Source organism: Ammospiza caudacuta, chromosome 1 (assembly GCF_027887145.1).
Source record: "Ammospiza caudacuta isolate bAmmCau1 chromosome 1, bAmmCau1.pri, whole genome shotgun sequence".
Lineage (NCBI taxonomy): Eukaryota > Metazoa > Chordata > Aves > Passeriformes > Passerellidae > Ammospiza > Ammospiza caudacuta.
The window spans coordinates 22,206,324-22,221,216 of NC_080593.1; the positions used below are offsets into that span (position 1 = coordinate 22,206,324).

Here is a 14,893-nt window from a genome sequence, read left to right on the forward strand (position 1 = left end):
CAGGAACTGTCAGAAATAGCTTCATATCTACAAGGGATATTCTCCAAAGAAACCAAAATCCAATGGGGTTTGCATGTCAGTAAACAGAAATTTTTATGTTTCAATTATAGGAATGGGTAGGTTGGAATTTAACAGAACCATTTAGGAGTATTATGTATGTAACTCAGTAGAAGGAAGAGTTGTGCCACAATTTATTTCACCACTCACTCTCATTGCAAACAAATAAAGTTTGTAAATCAAACAAAATTATTTTCTTAGGCTGAAAGGGAACTTCCTCCCATAGAGGAAGCAAATCAAATTAATCCATACCATTTCACACCTCCCCAGCTAACCAGCCAAATCTACTCCTTCACAGCCACAAACCACAATTATTTTCTGCCGGGCTTTCTTCTGCAGTGCTTTGTCTTCCTGTCTTTCAGTGACATGAACGTCACGCAATTCTGCGTCCTGATGCCAAGCCAAAGCCCTGTAGCCAGAGCTCTTCCAAGCGTGTCTTAGCTCAGAGCTGGGGCAGCCGTAGTTTGGTGGCAAAGTGTATTCCCACAAGCATGGCCTGTAAAGCTGATATATTTCATAAAACATTGTCCAGCACTGCAACAGACTGCCCAGCGAGGTGATGGAGCCACGTCCTGGAGGCATTCAAGAACCGATGCGGCACTTAGTGGCATCTAGTTGACATCGTGGTGTTCAAAGGTCGGACTCAACGATCTCAGAGGTTTTTTCCAACCCTGTGATTCTATGATCCTAATTAACGACTGACAACATTTCAAACTCTAAAAGCTACAACCAGGGAAGGTCTCACATTCGAGACTCCAGCGGGCTAAGCAGGGAGAGAACTGATAACAATTAAAGGAAGACCACAATTTCACGGACGCTTGCAGAGCCGCACGGCTCCCTCGCGGGCCCCCTCAGGTGCGGCTCTCCCCTGAGGCAAGCCCGCCGCCCCCGGGAGCGCCGCCAGGCGGCGCCGGCGCCGCGGCTCCCGCGCGCGCTGATTGGCTGGCGGCGCCGGCGCTCTGCGGCGCTGTGGCGGCCCGGCTGCCGGGAGCGGGGGGGCCGAGCCGCCCCCGCCGGGGGACCCCGCGCATCCCCGCCCGACCCGCCGCTGCCTCGGGCGCGCCGGGACCGGGCGGCGGGAGGAGGAGCGGGGAAAGCACGGGGGCCTTCTCATCCGCTTCCTTCTCGTCCGCGTGCCGCGGCGGCAGCGCAGCATCCTGGAGAGCGGGGAGGCCGGGAACAAAGGCTCCGCGCCAGCACCGGCGGCTCCACCTGCCCTGCCCAGCGGAGATGGCGTCCCTCGGCTTAGGGGGGCTCAACATCTCCGCCCGGAGGAAGAGCGTCCCGTTCCGCAACGCCGCGGTGGAGAGGCGGAACTTGATCACGGTGTGCAGGTGAGGCGCGGGCCGGGGCCCTGCCCCGCCCGAGGGGACCGTGCCCCTCGCTCCCGCCGCAGCCCGCGGGGCCCGTTCCGCCCCCGCTCCGCACAGGCGGGTCGGGGGCAGGAGCGCGGGGGCGGCCCCGCCGCAGCCCTGTCCGGGCAGGGAGGCCGGTGCCGGTAGAGCAGCCTCCTCCATCCATCCTGACTCAGCTCCTGGGAGCGTGTCCGGGTGGCGGGGAGTGCAGCGGCTCGCCGGGCAGTGCGTCTGCTGCGGGGCGGCAATGGCCCCTTCTGAAGCGGGGGACTGACGGGTTTGTTGCCGGCACCATGCTTGCGTGCTCGGGCCAGAGGCGGTGCGGGGCAAGGCAGGGCAGGGTGAGCGCTCGGCTGCGCTGGACTCGTGCGGGCACGGCTGCTGTAGCTGCGCTACAATTGACGGTCCGGCCGCGGGTCCGGTTCGGAGTCAGTGCGGTGAGGATCAGAGTTAATGGGATGGATCCAGGGGAAGAGATTCGGGCCGCTGACCGAGCGCTCCTGCGAGCGCGCCGGTGCCGCAGGACCATCCCGAAGAGGCTGCGCTCCGGGATATTTTTATCTACGAAATCTAGATCAGGAAATCTGCAGTACTAGAGCTACTGTATTCAAATTTCTTTCTTTCGTTCTTTCTTTCTTTCGTTCTTTTTTTTTTTTTTTTTTAAGCATCTTAGTGCTGAGCTTATGCAAGCTTAATAGCAGTTCTATGACGCTCTATTTAAGCGTTTCCAGTGCTGTCACTGTGGTATTCATGCAGCATTTCCAGGTGTGCAGCAGTGACCTGTAACGTCATGGCAAACTTTTAAATACGTGGATATGCTGGTAGCAATGGCTCCGTTCGGTCGTTTGTTTCAATTGCTCAATTTTGACGTTATTAAAGTAATTTGAATATTGTCTGGGAAAGGTTTTCAACAGATTCATGAGTGTTATGACATAATTTTAGTTCTCACAAACCTTACTAAAGTGACAGGACAACTATTAGATAATTTTGTACCATCATCACTTAATGCTGCAGCAGGGTTTTTAAAAACCCATACAACCTCATATTTTCCACTCTCTTTTTGGTTTTTGTTTTCTTATGGTATACTGTTAGCAGGTTTTACAAAGGTTGACTGTATCATCCATCTCTTGAATTTGCTTCGGTATTCCTTCCAGTCATGGTGTCTGTGTTTGAGTAGCATCAGCACTATTCTGTCTTTTCCTGGGCTTGTATGCTTATCTCTACTCCTACCTGTGAAAAAGATACACAACAAAAAAAATGTTTAAAAAGTTTTTTATCACACCTGCTGAAGCAGCTTAAATAATAGAAGTAGAAGTTTTCAGTTTCAGCTGTTTTTACAGGGATGCAGATACTGCCAATCTGTGTGCTCAGGAAAACACTGGTTTTATCAAGTAATCACACAATTGTACAGGATATAAACAGTTTTTTTTAAAGAAATATATTGTATTCTACAGAACTTGGGGGGTTTTTTTTGCCTCCCAGTTGAGAAGAACTCTTCTGTACTCTTTGCTGTTACATTGGGTGGTTTTGGTTTATTTGATGTCCCTGTCCTGAAGTTGAAGTGATGGTGTAATATATTTAAAAATGCCTAGAAATCTGAGAGAATTCACTTAAACACATATTTAAAAAAAGAGCTACTGCAGAAACTGCTTGAGATTGGTGTATTTTTATTGTTTTCAGTAAAGCGACTTAATTTTGCTGTTCTTCACACAACTGGAAGTTCTCAGTTTGTGAATGCACATAAGAATTTGGAAAAAATGTTGAGGAGGAAGGATTTGCATTATTATGATGTATGTGCATTTATTTATATTTTTATTTTGCCAGTGTAAGAGGGTTTAAAATATCTCTGTGCTTTACTGTAGTTATTACACATTTTCTATTCTAGAAAAGTGTTACCTGTTAGGAATAGCCAAGTTAGTATTGAAAAGTGTAAAATAATAGTCCTTTCCAATCAGAATTCTATGAAAGTAAGAAATTGTTCTGGTAAAAAATAGCTCCAGTCAATTGAGTCAATCAAATTTAGATGGTATGGACTGTTCCCCAGTGAAGGGAAAAAAGCACAAGGAAGATACTCCTCTGAGTTGCCATCTGTTAACAGTCTCTGATAACTTAATGAATTATTTTTGTCAAAGCTTCAATTTAGCATATTTTTACTTAATAGTTATACCAGACTTTAAGGTTTTCATATTTTCTTACAGTGATGTTATCTAACTCCTCATGCAGATGTGGATAGTTTCTTATATTTACAGTTTTGGAAGGAACAGTTTATTTCCACTGAAATGTTGAGTGTCACTGTAGCCATGGAAAGTGACATAGATAGTTAAGTTCCATAAACCAATTGCACGTGAAAGTGAATGACTGTGGTTTTGTAACTGCACAGCCCTGATTTAAATTGGAATAATTCTCAGGACTTTTGTGAGTACATAATGCATGTTTTAAGTTTTTTCTCTCCCCTTACCTGTTTTCCCTTAAGTTTGATCCCTTTCATGTTCCAGTAAGTGGCACTGAGATTTTTTTACAAGTTATAGATTGTTCAGCTTGGTTTAATCTAGTCTTCAATAGGATCCATATAGATACAGAACAACTGAGACAGACCTCAGAAGTGACATTCATGGCTTAAATACAGACTGTTAACACAGAATTGAACAACTATTAGGAAATATGCTTTTAAAACAGTGATTTTGCTAATACACATAAGACCTGATGCAGTGACATTGACCCTTGGCTCAACTGTCTGGTTTCATGATTGCCATGTTTAGCCTAAGGCATATTGTTTCATAATCTTAGGGATCATTCTATAGTAATGGTTTGAATTCTTTAAAATAGTATTTTAATGACACTTCCCAAATTGCAAGCTAAATAATCATGACAAAATCTGCTGTTTTGGAAATAAGATGTGGGATGTACCCACAAAAGGTTTGGCTTTGGTTTGGAGTTATTCAAGAAACTTGGGAGACTTCTGCACATCTTGCAAAGTTGTAGTGGAACAATGTACCCTAGAAAGATTGGTTTAAGTCTTTCTTATTCAGGAATGTCTCCATCTTACATAGTTCATAAGGTCTTTTTAAGGTTGGGAGAACGTTACTGTTTCTACATCTTCTTTTTGGCTCAAGCAAGTGTAGATTCATGGCAGAGAAAATGTGTAATAATGCAAAAACATCAGAGCTCATAAAGGTAATTTAGAAACATTGATATTGAAATCTCTAATTGCAGTTACTGCATTAAAAAACAAGTAATAAAAGTTGAGGAGTAAAAGCTGTTGCAGTAACACAATGAGAAATGTTGGATAAAATACCTTATTTTAAAAAAGTCTTGAAGCAACAGGTGTTATAGCAAGAGAAGCTACATTACTCATCTGCTCTTGCACTCCCCTCAGAAGTTAATCTCTGATGTGTAAGCAGACTGCTGCTCTGGAGTGCAGTGCTGCTGTGGCAGCCCAGTGGAGAAAAGATGGAGTGAGGTGGTGCTTGGGCTTTTTCCCAGGTAGCAAGTGACAGGATGAGAGGAAAAAGCCTCAAGTTGCACAAGGGAGGTTTAGATTGGGTATTCAGAGAAATTTCTTCACAGGAGGGGTGGTCAGCCATTGGAGCAGAATGCCCAGGGAAGTGGTAGCATCACCATTCCCAGAAGCGTTCCAAAAAAGTGTGGATGTGGCACTTGGGGACATGGTTTAGCAGTGCTGTTAATGGTTGGACTCCATGGTCATAAAGGTCTTTTCCAGCCTTAGAGGTTCTGTGAAGATGGGAGCAATACAGGGAACCAAGGAAACAGCTCGAGCTATTTGGACCTTTTTTCTTCATAGCCCTTGTGTACTTCAGACCTGACCTTCTGTTTCTTGGCTTTCAGTCTCCATGTGGCTCCACATAACTGTGCAAGAGCGTGGAATTTCTGGTCTGGGGCCCCACACACTGGAAACACCTTAAATGACTGAGGAGAATTGTTTACTTAGTGCTTACAGTGTAACCTTTTTTCAAAGGCATAACTTCTATATACCCTTAATCCTTTTTCCAATATACATGGTAAACATGGTGAAATGTGAATATCTAATATGCAAAATGTGCTCATGACTTTTAATTTGCACTTAAATATGTTTGCCTCTTTGTAGTATTTAGAGAAAAAAAGGTAGCAAACCAGTATTTGCCTAAAGGGTTTTTTTTAAATCTCAAAAAAATGTTTCTAGTGAATCAAATTTTGCTTGGTAGTGCTGTTTTCTTCCTGGTTTGTAGAAGTAAGTATGTACTTGCACTCCCTTTAAGTTCTCCTAAAAGCCAGTCTAACCCAAGTTGACTATAAAAGTTTAGGGTTTTGGTGAAAGGGTAGAGTAGACAGATTAAAATTAACATTTCTGATGTTATGGGAGTAATATGAGCACTTAAAAAGCACCATTTTGATGATGAGCTCTTAGACTGCCTTTTATAATCAGACCCTAGGTATATAAAAATTTTTTTCTAGTATTTTTTCTTTAAATACTAGATATTTTTTTCTTCAGTCGAGTAGCAGAATGCTTTAAAATGAAAAAAAAAAAAAAGCTTATCTATGATTTTTAAAGTGTTTGTGAAATTGCTCTTAAGTGTTTCTTCTTGAATATATCTCCATTTCTGATTAGGTACTCTATACAATATTAATTAGTGAACTTTCAAGTATGACATTGAATACAGGAGAAGTAGACATTGCTTTATATTGTACTCTACTTGATTTTGCAGTTTATGGATGATCCTGTCTCTGAGTTTTATGGTGATATTCCTGCATACAGGGCAGTACATCACTCTGCTAACTCATTGTCTATCTTATGTATGGATCTATGAGTGCTGTGCTGCACTGGATCTTTTTCAGACCTGCATGGTGTGGGAGGACTCATCTTGTTACAGTTAATATTAGCTTAGTCATGGCATTGCTATAGGCATTTGTTTTTCAAAATGAACGCTTTTTTTTTTTAATCAAAAATTTCTCAGCTCTGATATAGCTTTGAGGAAGCAATAAGTTCTGCCATTAGAAGAGTCAATGGTGGGCATGCATGTCTCTCACTTACTCAAAATTGGTTAAAAATATGGAGGAGTTCAAAACTGAGTCATAATTTGGCACTGCAGGAGAAGCTTCCTCCTCCACCCTAATTCACTCCTAATTCCTGTTCTGCAAAAAACTCTACAACAATAGGAGCCTGCAGGAAAGGTAAAATAGGGAGTTGTTATTCAGAAGTTTACTGAGTAAAACATAATTGAGTGGAAACTCTTGAGCTGTGTGCCAGTTCAGTTTGAGCACATTAGTTTTGTGCATCAGAAGGCTGTGCTGGCTCCACTAAGGAGGCAGGTACTGCTGTAGTGCAGAGCATTTCAAACTACTGCAGGTGTCAGGAGCTTCATTCCTGCCCTTGCTTATAATGCTGTGCTGCTCCTGCAGCTGTGCCATAGAAGTGCTTGTGTTGAGATGCTGTGAAGGATCTTTTTTATGAATGTATCTGTATTTAAGAGTCACTTCTCCCCTCCTTTCCAGTACTGAAAATCTAGAACAGTTCATAGTGAGCACCATAAAAAGTAGAAGTGGCAGAGCTGAGGAAGCCAGCGCTCGCTCAGGTGTGGGATCTGGGAGGAGTAGGCAGAGTGAGAACATCCTGAGTTGATACTGTTGACATCTGGGTGTTGTGAAAACTATCTCCTCAGGCTGCAGTATGGCTTTATTAACACAAATAAGATTGTTGCAAAAAACCATAGTAAATGCTTCAGATTTAATACCTTGAAGTTTGAGAAATTTGTCTTGAAACTGAAAACTGGAAGAACAAGCTGAAGAAAGGAAAATAAAAATGGATAATGATAAAAAATTATGAAAGCAAAAAAAAAAATTTTTGTCATATTTATTGAGGTTTGAACTATCCTCTGAATAAGAGTAAAAGTTTGTATAAATGTAACTAAACACAGCAGGCTGGCCAGTTGACTAATTACATCTTGTCTGCATTTTACAGTGACTTTATTCAGCCTTTCCAATTTTAGGTGTTGGATCATTGAAATGGAAAGCTTTTCTAGCATAATAATGAAGTAATACAGTGCTGAATAAGGATTACCCTCATTCACAGGGAAATCAGCCTAAGTGAATGCAGATTTAACAATGCATAAAAATTAATTGTTTTATAATATGTCTAGATTATTTTTGCATTAGGATGAAATTAGTGTTCTCATAATAGGATAAAGTTTGTATTTCTGATTATTGAACATAGATTTTGGGAATAAAAGGAGCACTGACAAAATGTCAAGCAAAAGTGTTTGTGTTTAGGATTACAAAGAAACTGATATTGGATGCTTTTGGGTGCTTGTTTTTCTCCAACTGTGTTAAAATAGTTCAGAGAAGAGAAAAATAATTAACTCATTTCTGTGTGGAAAGGGTGGGGATTTTTGTTTTCTTTCTGTTCTAAAGGCTTTATGCCTAAGACCAACAATGCCAATTGCACTTCCATGCTATATCTGAACATTTTGTATGTTCCTGTTGCTGTGACTGAACTTGATACATCAAGGTGGGTTCTGGTTCCTTCCTCTTGGTTTACACAAACTACTGCCCTACTGTGGAGGAGCTCTAATTATTCATGTAATTTATGATTGTCGCATATTTTTTGCTCTAGGTTTTCAGTCAAAACTCTGATTGACCGTTCCTGTTTTGAAACTATAGATGACACTTCCCCTGAATTTAATAATTTTGCAGCCATTCTGGAACAGATTCTAAGTCATCGACTGAAAGGTATGTTAATTAACTTCCTTATTGATGATTTTGCCATGAGAATTTGTTTATACAAAACCAATGTGCATCTGTACAAACTCCTTGATGCTGAATGAAAGTATTGGCTTTCTTTGTGGGTCTGTCTTATTGCTGTTACCTTCCTGATTTTCTGCATTGCTATGGAAAAGTGAAAGCAACTATTTCTGTGAAACATATTTCCAATGATCTTGTTGGAAGCCTTCTGGGCTGGTAATTAAGCAAGTGAATGTTGCCATGGTGCTGAGCTCTGTCTGCTTTTCTGCTTTATGATAAGGCTGTGTCCTAAGAGTCTAAAAGACAATTATATTATCTGCTTCAATAGGAGCTACAGAGTGTATCTGGTGCTGCTCCCATTTCTTCCTCCCTTCCTTGCTTGCTCTTGTTGCCTTCTTTTCCAGAGACTGTTTTTAGGTCCTTTCATTCTATTGGCCCACCCCTTTAGTGAAGCTGTTTTTTCTGCTGGAATGTCCTGAAAGAGATTGCTTTTTAGAAAGGTCAGTTGTTGATTTTCTTCCTGTATCAAGTTCTAGTTCCAGATAATGTCTGTTTGCATTTTCCAATTGTTCTAGAGGAAGCTGCTTTGCTCAGAGAACAGTGTGTGCTTTAGTAGTAGCAGTCACTAGAAAAGGACCTTGGATGAGTCTTCTCTTTCCTCAGTTCTGTGTACAGTTTCTGAAATGATTTGAGGATTATGAAGAACATCATAATCATCTAAATATAGATGTGTAATATGACAATCTACTCATTTTCATACTTTTTAATATTCATAACCAAGCCTTGTGAACAATACTGTGTGTAGGCTGACATTTGAATAGCACAATTACTACCTGCTGTGGTTCTGTCAGAGGAGGAAAGAAATGGTGCACAGTATGGTAGAAACATAGGGTTTGTCACATTGTGACAAAGATTTTTGGAGTGATTATGGGTACTTAGCAGCTTGACTCTGCAGGGAAATTGCTCTCTTTTCTCCTTCTCCTCCTCCTCCAGCTTCAGCAGTATTTGTACAAAAGTCATTGTAAATTCTTTTTTTTCACCAACATTCTTTTGCTTCACAGTCTTTTATTCAGAACAGGCAGTACAGAGAAGAAGCCTTGACAAGTTGGCAAATGGAATTTGCAAGTAAAAAATAATTTCAAGTAAGAAATAGAGAAATTCAAATAGCTAAATTTTCTTTCAGTCTTCCCCTTGTAATTGCTAGTATAGTTTTCTATGTTTGCAGAGTTAAAATTACAGAAAAAGGTGGGAACTTGTGGATTGTGTTGCAAATGGAGAATGTTTTGGTAATAAGCTAGTTGACTGCTTGTAATTTTAAAAGATTTTAAAATAATAAGACAGAAATTGAGATAAGAAATGTACTGTGACACTTCACATTTTAAGAGGGCATGTATTTTACAACTCAGGGCTTGAAAGAAATTGTATTTTATTGATGGAATTTACTAATATATTCTGAATGCATACTTAGTGTCAGTAGGAAGAGACTAAATGTAAACTAGTGATTGCAGTGAGTTGTATAAAGTGTTTTGAAACTGGCAGAACATACTTGATCAGTTAGTCTATGGTAAGATAAATAGCTTCTTTGTATCAAAGTTGTCAGGATAATCTCATGGCACTATAGCTAAATGGATGATCCAGATTTGAGAGTTTAAGTATATTACTTTAATGCCATGGCAAACAACAGTTCTTAATATTTAGCTTCCTTTGGAAGTACTGGGTGAGGAAGGAAGAATAAAAAAAAAAAAACACTTTATGTTATTAAGTATGAAGTTTGCCTTATTAGAAAACTTTTACTGCTAACTCTTCTGACGTTAAATTTAATGTATTTTTAAGGAGCAAAGTGTAGTCTTTATGGAATATAGTGACGGTTTCTGTTTATTGGTTTCATGCTTAATTAGGATCCAGACAAAAAAATCCAAACCCAAAATGGCAGGAAGAAGGATGGTTATTTTAAAGGGAAAAGAGTTCAGCTACAAGGATTAGAATTTTATGCTTTTCCTAAAACCATTGCATTTAAAAATTCTGTAATAGTAGTTGTCCAAGCCTTATCTTCCTAATTGTTCTGGAAAAAATGGTCGTTGTGGAAACACAAGGACCATGTAAAATGGATTTTTGGTAGGTACCTGATCTGATGTTCCCGGTAGCAAAAGGGTAATGAAAGAGCATTTTTTATTTAACCACCATGAGTGGTTTTGTTGTTTTGGTTTGGTTTTTTTTATATTCACTCTCATTGAATAATTAAGTTTTGGAAAGTTTTTAGAATGTCATCCAGTCCAACCACTTGCTCAAAGTAGGGCTGTCACAGATTACTCATGACATTGTCCAGTTGTAGTGAAAAAGTCCATAACATTTCTTAAACTCAGTGCAGTTTGCTACAGATTTTTATTTTCCCTCTTACTGCCCAGCTTTGACTTTGCACTTACCTTTCCTGGCTCTGGGGCCTTGTAGTGAGCCAGACCAGGAAGTCAAACAGGCAGAAAACTGATGACTTTCCCCATGAACGCACTTTTTAGCCCAGCTGCTCATATTCTTAAGAATATTTTACATATGGATATTTACTTAGTAGTAAAATGAGCAAACCAGCTCACTACAAAAGTTCTGTAAATGCTGCTTGAATATATGTATCTGTTTGTGTGATACAGAAGACTTGGCACATATGGCACCAAAATAGTGCCAAAAAAGGTAGCATAATAAGCTATGGCACTGCCTTACAACTACATGTGCTGCCAATAAGTATCAGTCAGGAATGGGCCACTGTTGACAGTAAAAGCAATCTGAATTGCCCTAAGGATGAGAGTTTGAGCAAGCTGTACTAACGGGTTTTTAAGGGACTGCCTTAAGCTCTGGAAAGGGGAGAGCTGTTTCCCTGTGCTGTGTAACACTACGTGTGCAGCGTGCCTGCTACTTCCTACAAGTGCTGGAGGTATTGAGGACATGGAGTCAACCAAAGATTATAATGAGGAGTTCATAAGGCATGTGTTCTTCTTGTCATTGGAGTAAACTGCAACATCCCTCCTGGCAAGATGTGATACTACTGGACAGGGCAGCTGAAAGTCTTGAAAACGGAGGAGAGAAGTAGTAACAGAAAAAACGACAAGTGATTCATTACTTTTATTTCTTCTTATAATAAGCTTGTGCATGGTTTTATAATACAGCAGAGGTTAAGTGTTACTCTTGGAGGGATACAGGGACAATGTATTTGAAGGTCCAAATAAGACCTATAGTCCTGAAAGGGGTTTTACAAATTTGTGTACGTGTGTTTGATAGCCTTTAAAGCAAGGTGAATCGTGTCAGGAGCCATTTTTTTTCTCATACAGTTGTTTGGAATTTTTTCCATTCCTGACCACTCTGTACTGTGGAGATGAAGCTGTATCTTGTAGTGATCTGTGTGATTTCTTGTTTTCATTTCTGGCCACAGATTTTTCAGGTATATTTCCTGTAAGTGTCTTTTTTATCAGGTAGTGCAGAAATGGTACGACATCAAAGGTGTTCAACAACAGTACTTGGGATTTGATCTCAGATATATCCAAGCTGATTTAAAACCTGAAGTAATTTCAAAATTATGTGTATTATATCTTTACTATATAACTAGGTTGTATTTTTTCTGCCTTTTCTTATCACTTTAAGTTAGTATTAAGTGAGTTATTACTGAAAAACATGAATAACTATTGTAGATTTCTATGGCCATAATCTCAAACATATCTCTGAAGACTAGTCTCCTGGATGTATTTGCTGCCTTACTATGTTTTCAGTAATACCCTTTGTGCAGCAAAAATGTTTGATATCCAAACTGCTAGCCAGTATGTGTGTTTAGAAATAGTGTCAGGCGTCAGTGTGTAAATGTATCTAGTGTATTTTGCTTGTGACTTGTGAAATTTTTGCATATCGTGGTTACTGTGAACACATTTGTTATCTGTACACTTACTTGCGTTTGCCACCATGAGGACACAGAAAATATGCTGTGCTGTGCTATTTTGACATGTTCACAACTTTGTGTACCTATTTTCCTGTACGTTCAGGAGGCACTATAAACATGTCAAAAGCTTCTGCTAGGATTGTCCATGGAAGCTGATTTTATCTATCCAATTTATGTAACTCCTAAATTTCAGGAGTTCTTTGAGTCAGTAAAATGCCGCTTGTAATGCTCCTTGTCTTGAGAGAAACAAGTCTCCTGGATTAAATAATTTAGGTAATGGTGATATAATGGCAGTGAAAAAGGTAGGTTAAGGATATAAGAACTAAAGGCACTACTATTTTAAAAAGACAAAATAAACATACTGCTGTGGTAGCCCTTTATTTGGGGCAATAATGTTGTTAGCAGAATAGCTTTTATTATTAGATTTAGTATCTATACACATATACTGAGTTGTTCTTTTTCACTAAGAAGAAACAGGAAAGCTCTTGTGTAATTTGTGGTTTTGTTCATTCTTCTTGTATGGAGAAAAATTGTAAATGAACTCGTAATTGTCTTGGAGGACTGAGTTTATGAACTGCTCTAAGTATTTAATGACCGATCCTGTAGGCTCAGAATAAAGGTAGGTATCTCAGAAATTCCTCAAAGATCATGCCAGTTTGTTAGCAAGAAGTTGTACTAAAACTTACTTTTTATTGGATAGAAAAAATTGCTGCTAACTAAATAACATAGTGAAATATGGAGAAACCTGTCTGTACCTTGGAACATCCTAGTCATTACTTCTTTGCAACTGTGGAACTTTGTAAATTAAATTGGACAGTAATTGGATAAAGATCAGACTGTTTAATCTTATTTGTGAAGAATTTACTGAGCATGAAAAGGATCTGCAATAACTGTGGATGTTTGTGTCTAGTTGTCAAAACAGAAATGGGTTGATACAAGTAGGTATGCAGCAGTTTGCAAAGATGTGGTGAAAGCAAAAAAAATCATAGTTTGTTTCTATTTTCTTTGCAGTTCTGTAGACAGGAATGGAATTTATTTGAGCAATGTTTAATATTACATATGCAGCTTCCATGTTTACCTAAGAATTTTGTTTGGCTGACAAAACCAACATCATTTCTGTTGGAATACCTTGTCAGCTTCTACATCTTCAGGTGACATATGAACTTCACAGCAAAGACTACATGCTCATTGCCCTGTGCCCCTGCTGAGAAACTTCCTCTTTCCTTATGATGTACTTTGACAGAATGTAAGTTCTACACTAAAACTAGCTTTCAATTTTATTGCAATGTTTTAAAATTTAGATATGATTTTGAAATAATAAAACAGCCCAAGTTGAAAGGGTCCTTGGAGAATCATCTGGCCAATCATTTGGGGATGGGAGTCTAGATGAGAATATCTGGCACACAGTCCAATCATATCTTGAAAACGTCCTGTGATGGAAACTCTATCACCTCACTGGGGATGTTGTTGCAGTGACTTTTGGTTCTTGCTGTAAAAAAATTTCTTTCTTGGGATGCAGCCTCTCCCAGTGCAACTTGTGTGTGTTGCCTTTTGTCTTCTGTGTGGCTCCTTGTGAGGAGGGAGCCTTCACCTTCTTTAAGTACTGGGGAACTGTGATGAGTTCCCCCACTGAGCCTTCTCTTCCTTACAGAGAAAAAATGTAATGCCTTCAGTATTTCCTCATGGGACAGGTTTAACAGCCTTTTGAACATTTTGTGACATTCCTTTGGACCCTCTCCAATCTGATCCTGCCCTTGAATTGTAGAGACCAGAACTGGACACAGTATTGCAGGCAAAGCCTGACAGGTGCAGAGTAGTGGGAGCTGTTTCATTTCTCATTCTTGAGACCTCTCGTGGCTGTGTGCATTGAGTGCGTTAAGGGCCAAATAAATTTCACATGCTGAAAGCTTTAAAAATTTAGTAAATCTATAGTTTAAAGTCTTTTCTGGTATTTCTTAAAATACATTCTCACTATTCTCAGTCAGTCTTTTCCAGCATTTTTCTGTGTATAGATAGATTGAGAAAGTTTTTTTCAGATTATACTAATTATGAGAACGTGGGCAGGATTTAAAGTTGTAGGAACAGAATAGTGAAATATAGGAGACCTTGGTTCACAAAAGGTGCTGAGCTGGCTGTGAGTTTCAAGTGAAGAAAATTCCTGCTGAAGTCTGAAACCCATTGCACCCTCTCACAGAGCTGGAATGAGATGGGAGCCCACTGTAATGTCAGAGTATGTTGAATTATGGCCAGCTGGCTTTCTTGATCAGTGTAAGCCAAGTAAGTGCTGGTATGGTATTCTGTTGTAAAGTTATTTCTTGTTTTAAATGATCATGTCTTTTTCAGGTGTTCATTTGTAAAAGGAATTGCCATGAATTAGGAGCTTCAAAACACTGGATTGAAACTGTTTTTTGCTAAATATATTCTGCTCTTAAGATAGTTTGAAAAAAACCCACAAAGTTAATATATCATATGCCTGCCTTTATTAGTTAGAACTGGAACTGATGATATGAAGTCATCTTTACACCATAACTGCATTTAATTTTGTAGATACAATTTCTAGGGCAGAAATGTTTTTGATTTGATGAAGAATATGAAAAATATCTGTAGCTTTTTCTGCTCTTAAAATGCTGTTGAGTTTTTGTTGCTGTCCACTAAACTTGGCATTTCAACAAAAATTGTAATTTGTAAAATTCCACTTACCTTGTGGAATTTCTTTTATTTTAGTCCTCAGAGATGAGCAGATCTAAAACTACAGTAACTGTGGCACCTTGGAATTCTATTTTTTCTTTGTCATATTGGTTATTATATATGAATTCATCCTGCTTGTGCC

At 39.5% G+C, this 14,893-nt stretch overlaps 1 protein-coding gene across 1 annotated transcript in view; it reads left to right on the forward strand.

The window, feature by feature from the left end:
* Positions 1 to 1,205: 1,205 nt before the first annotated feature.
* Positions 1,206 to 14,893, forward strand: part of RUNDC3B (RUN domain containing 3B) — a 51,056-nt gene continuing 37,368 nt past the window's right edge. Inside the window, exons 1-2 of the mRNA XM_058806819.1 lie at positions 1,206 to 1,391; positions 8,020 to 8,135. Of these exons, the coding sequence (XP_058662802.1) occupies positions 1,288 to 1,391; positions 8,020 to 8,135 (220 nt within the window). The 5' untranslated portion in view covers positions 1,206 to 1,287. The remainder of the gene's footprint in view (positions 1,392 to 8,019; positions 8,136 to 14,893) is intronic.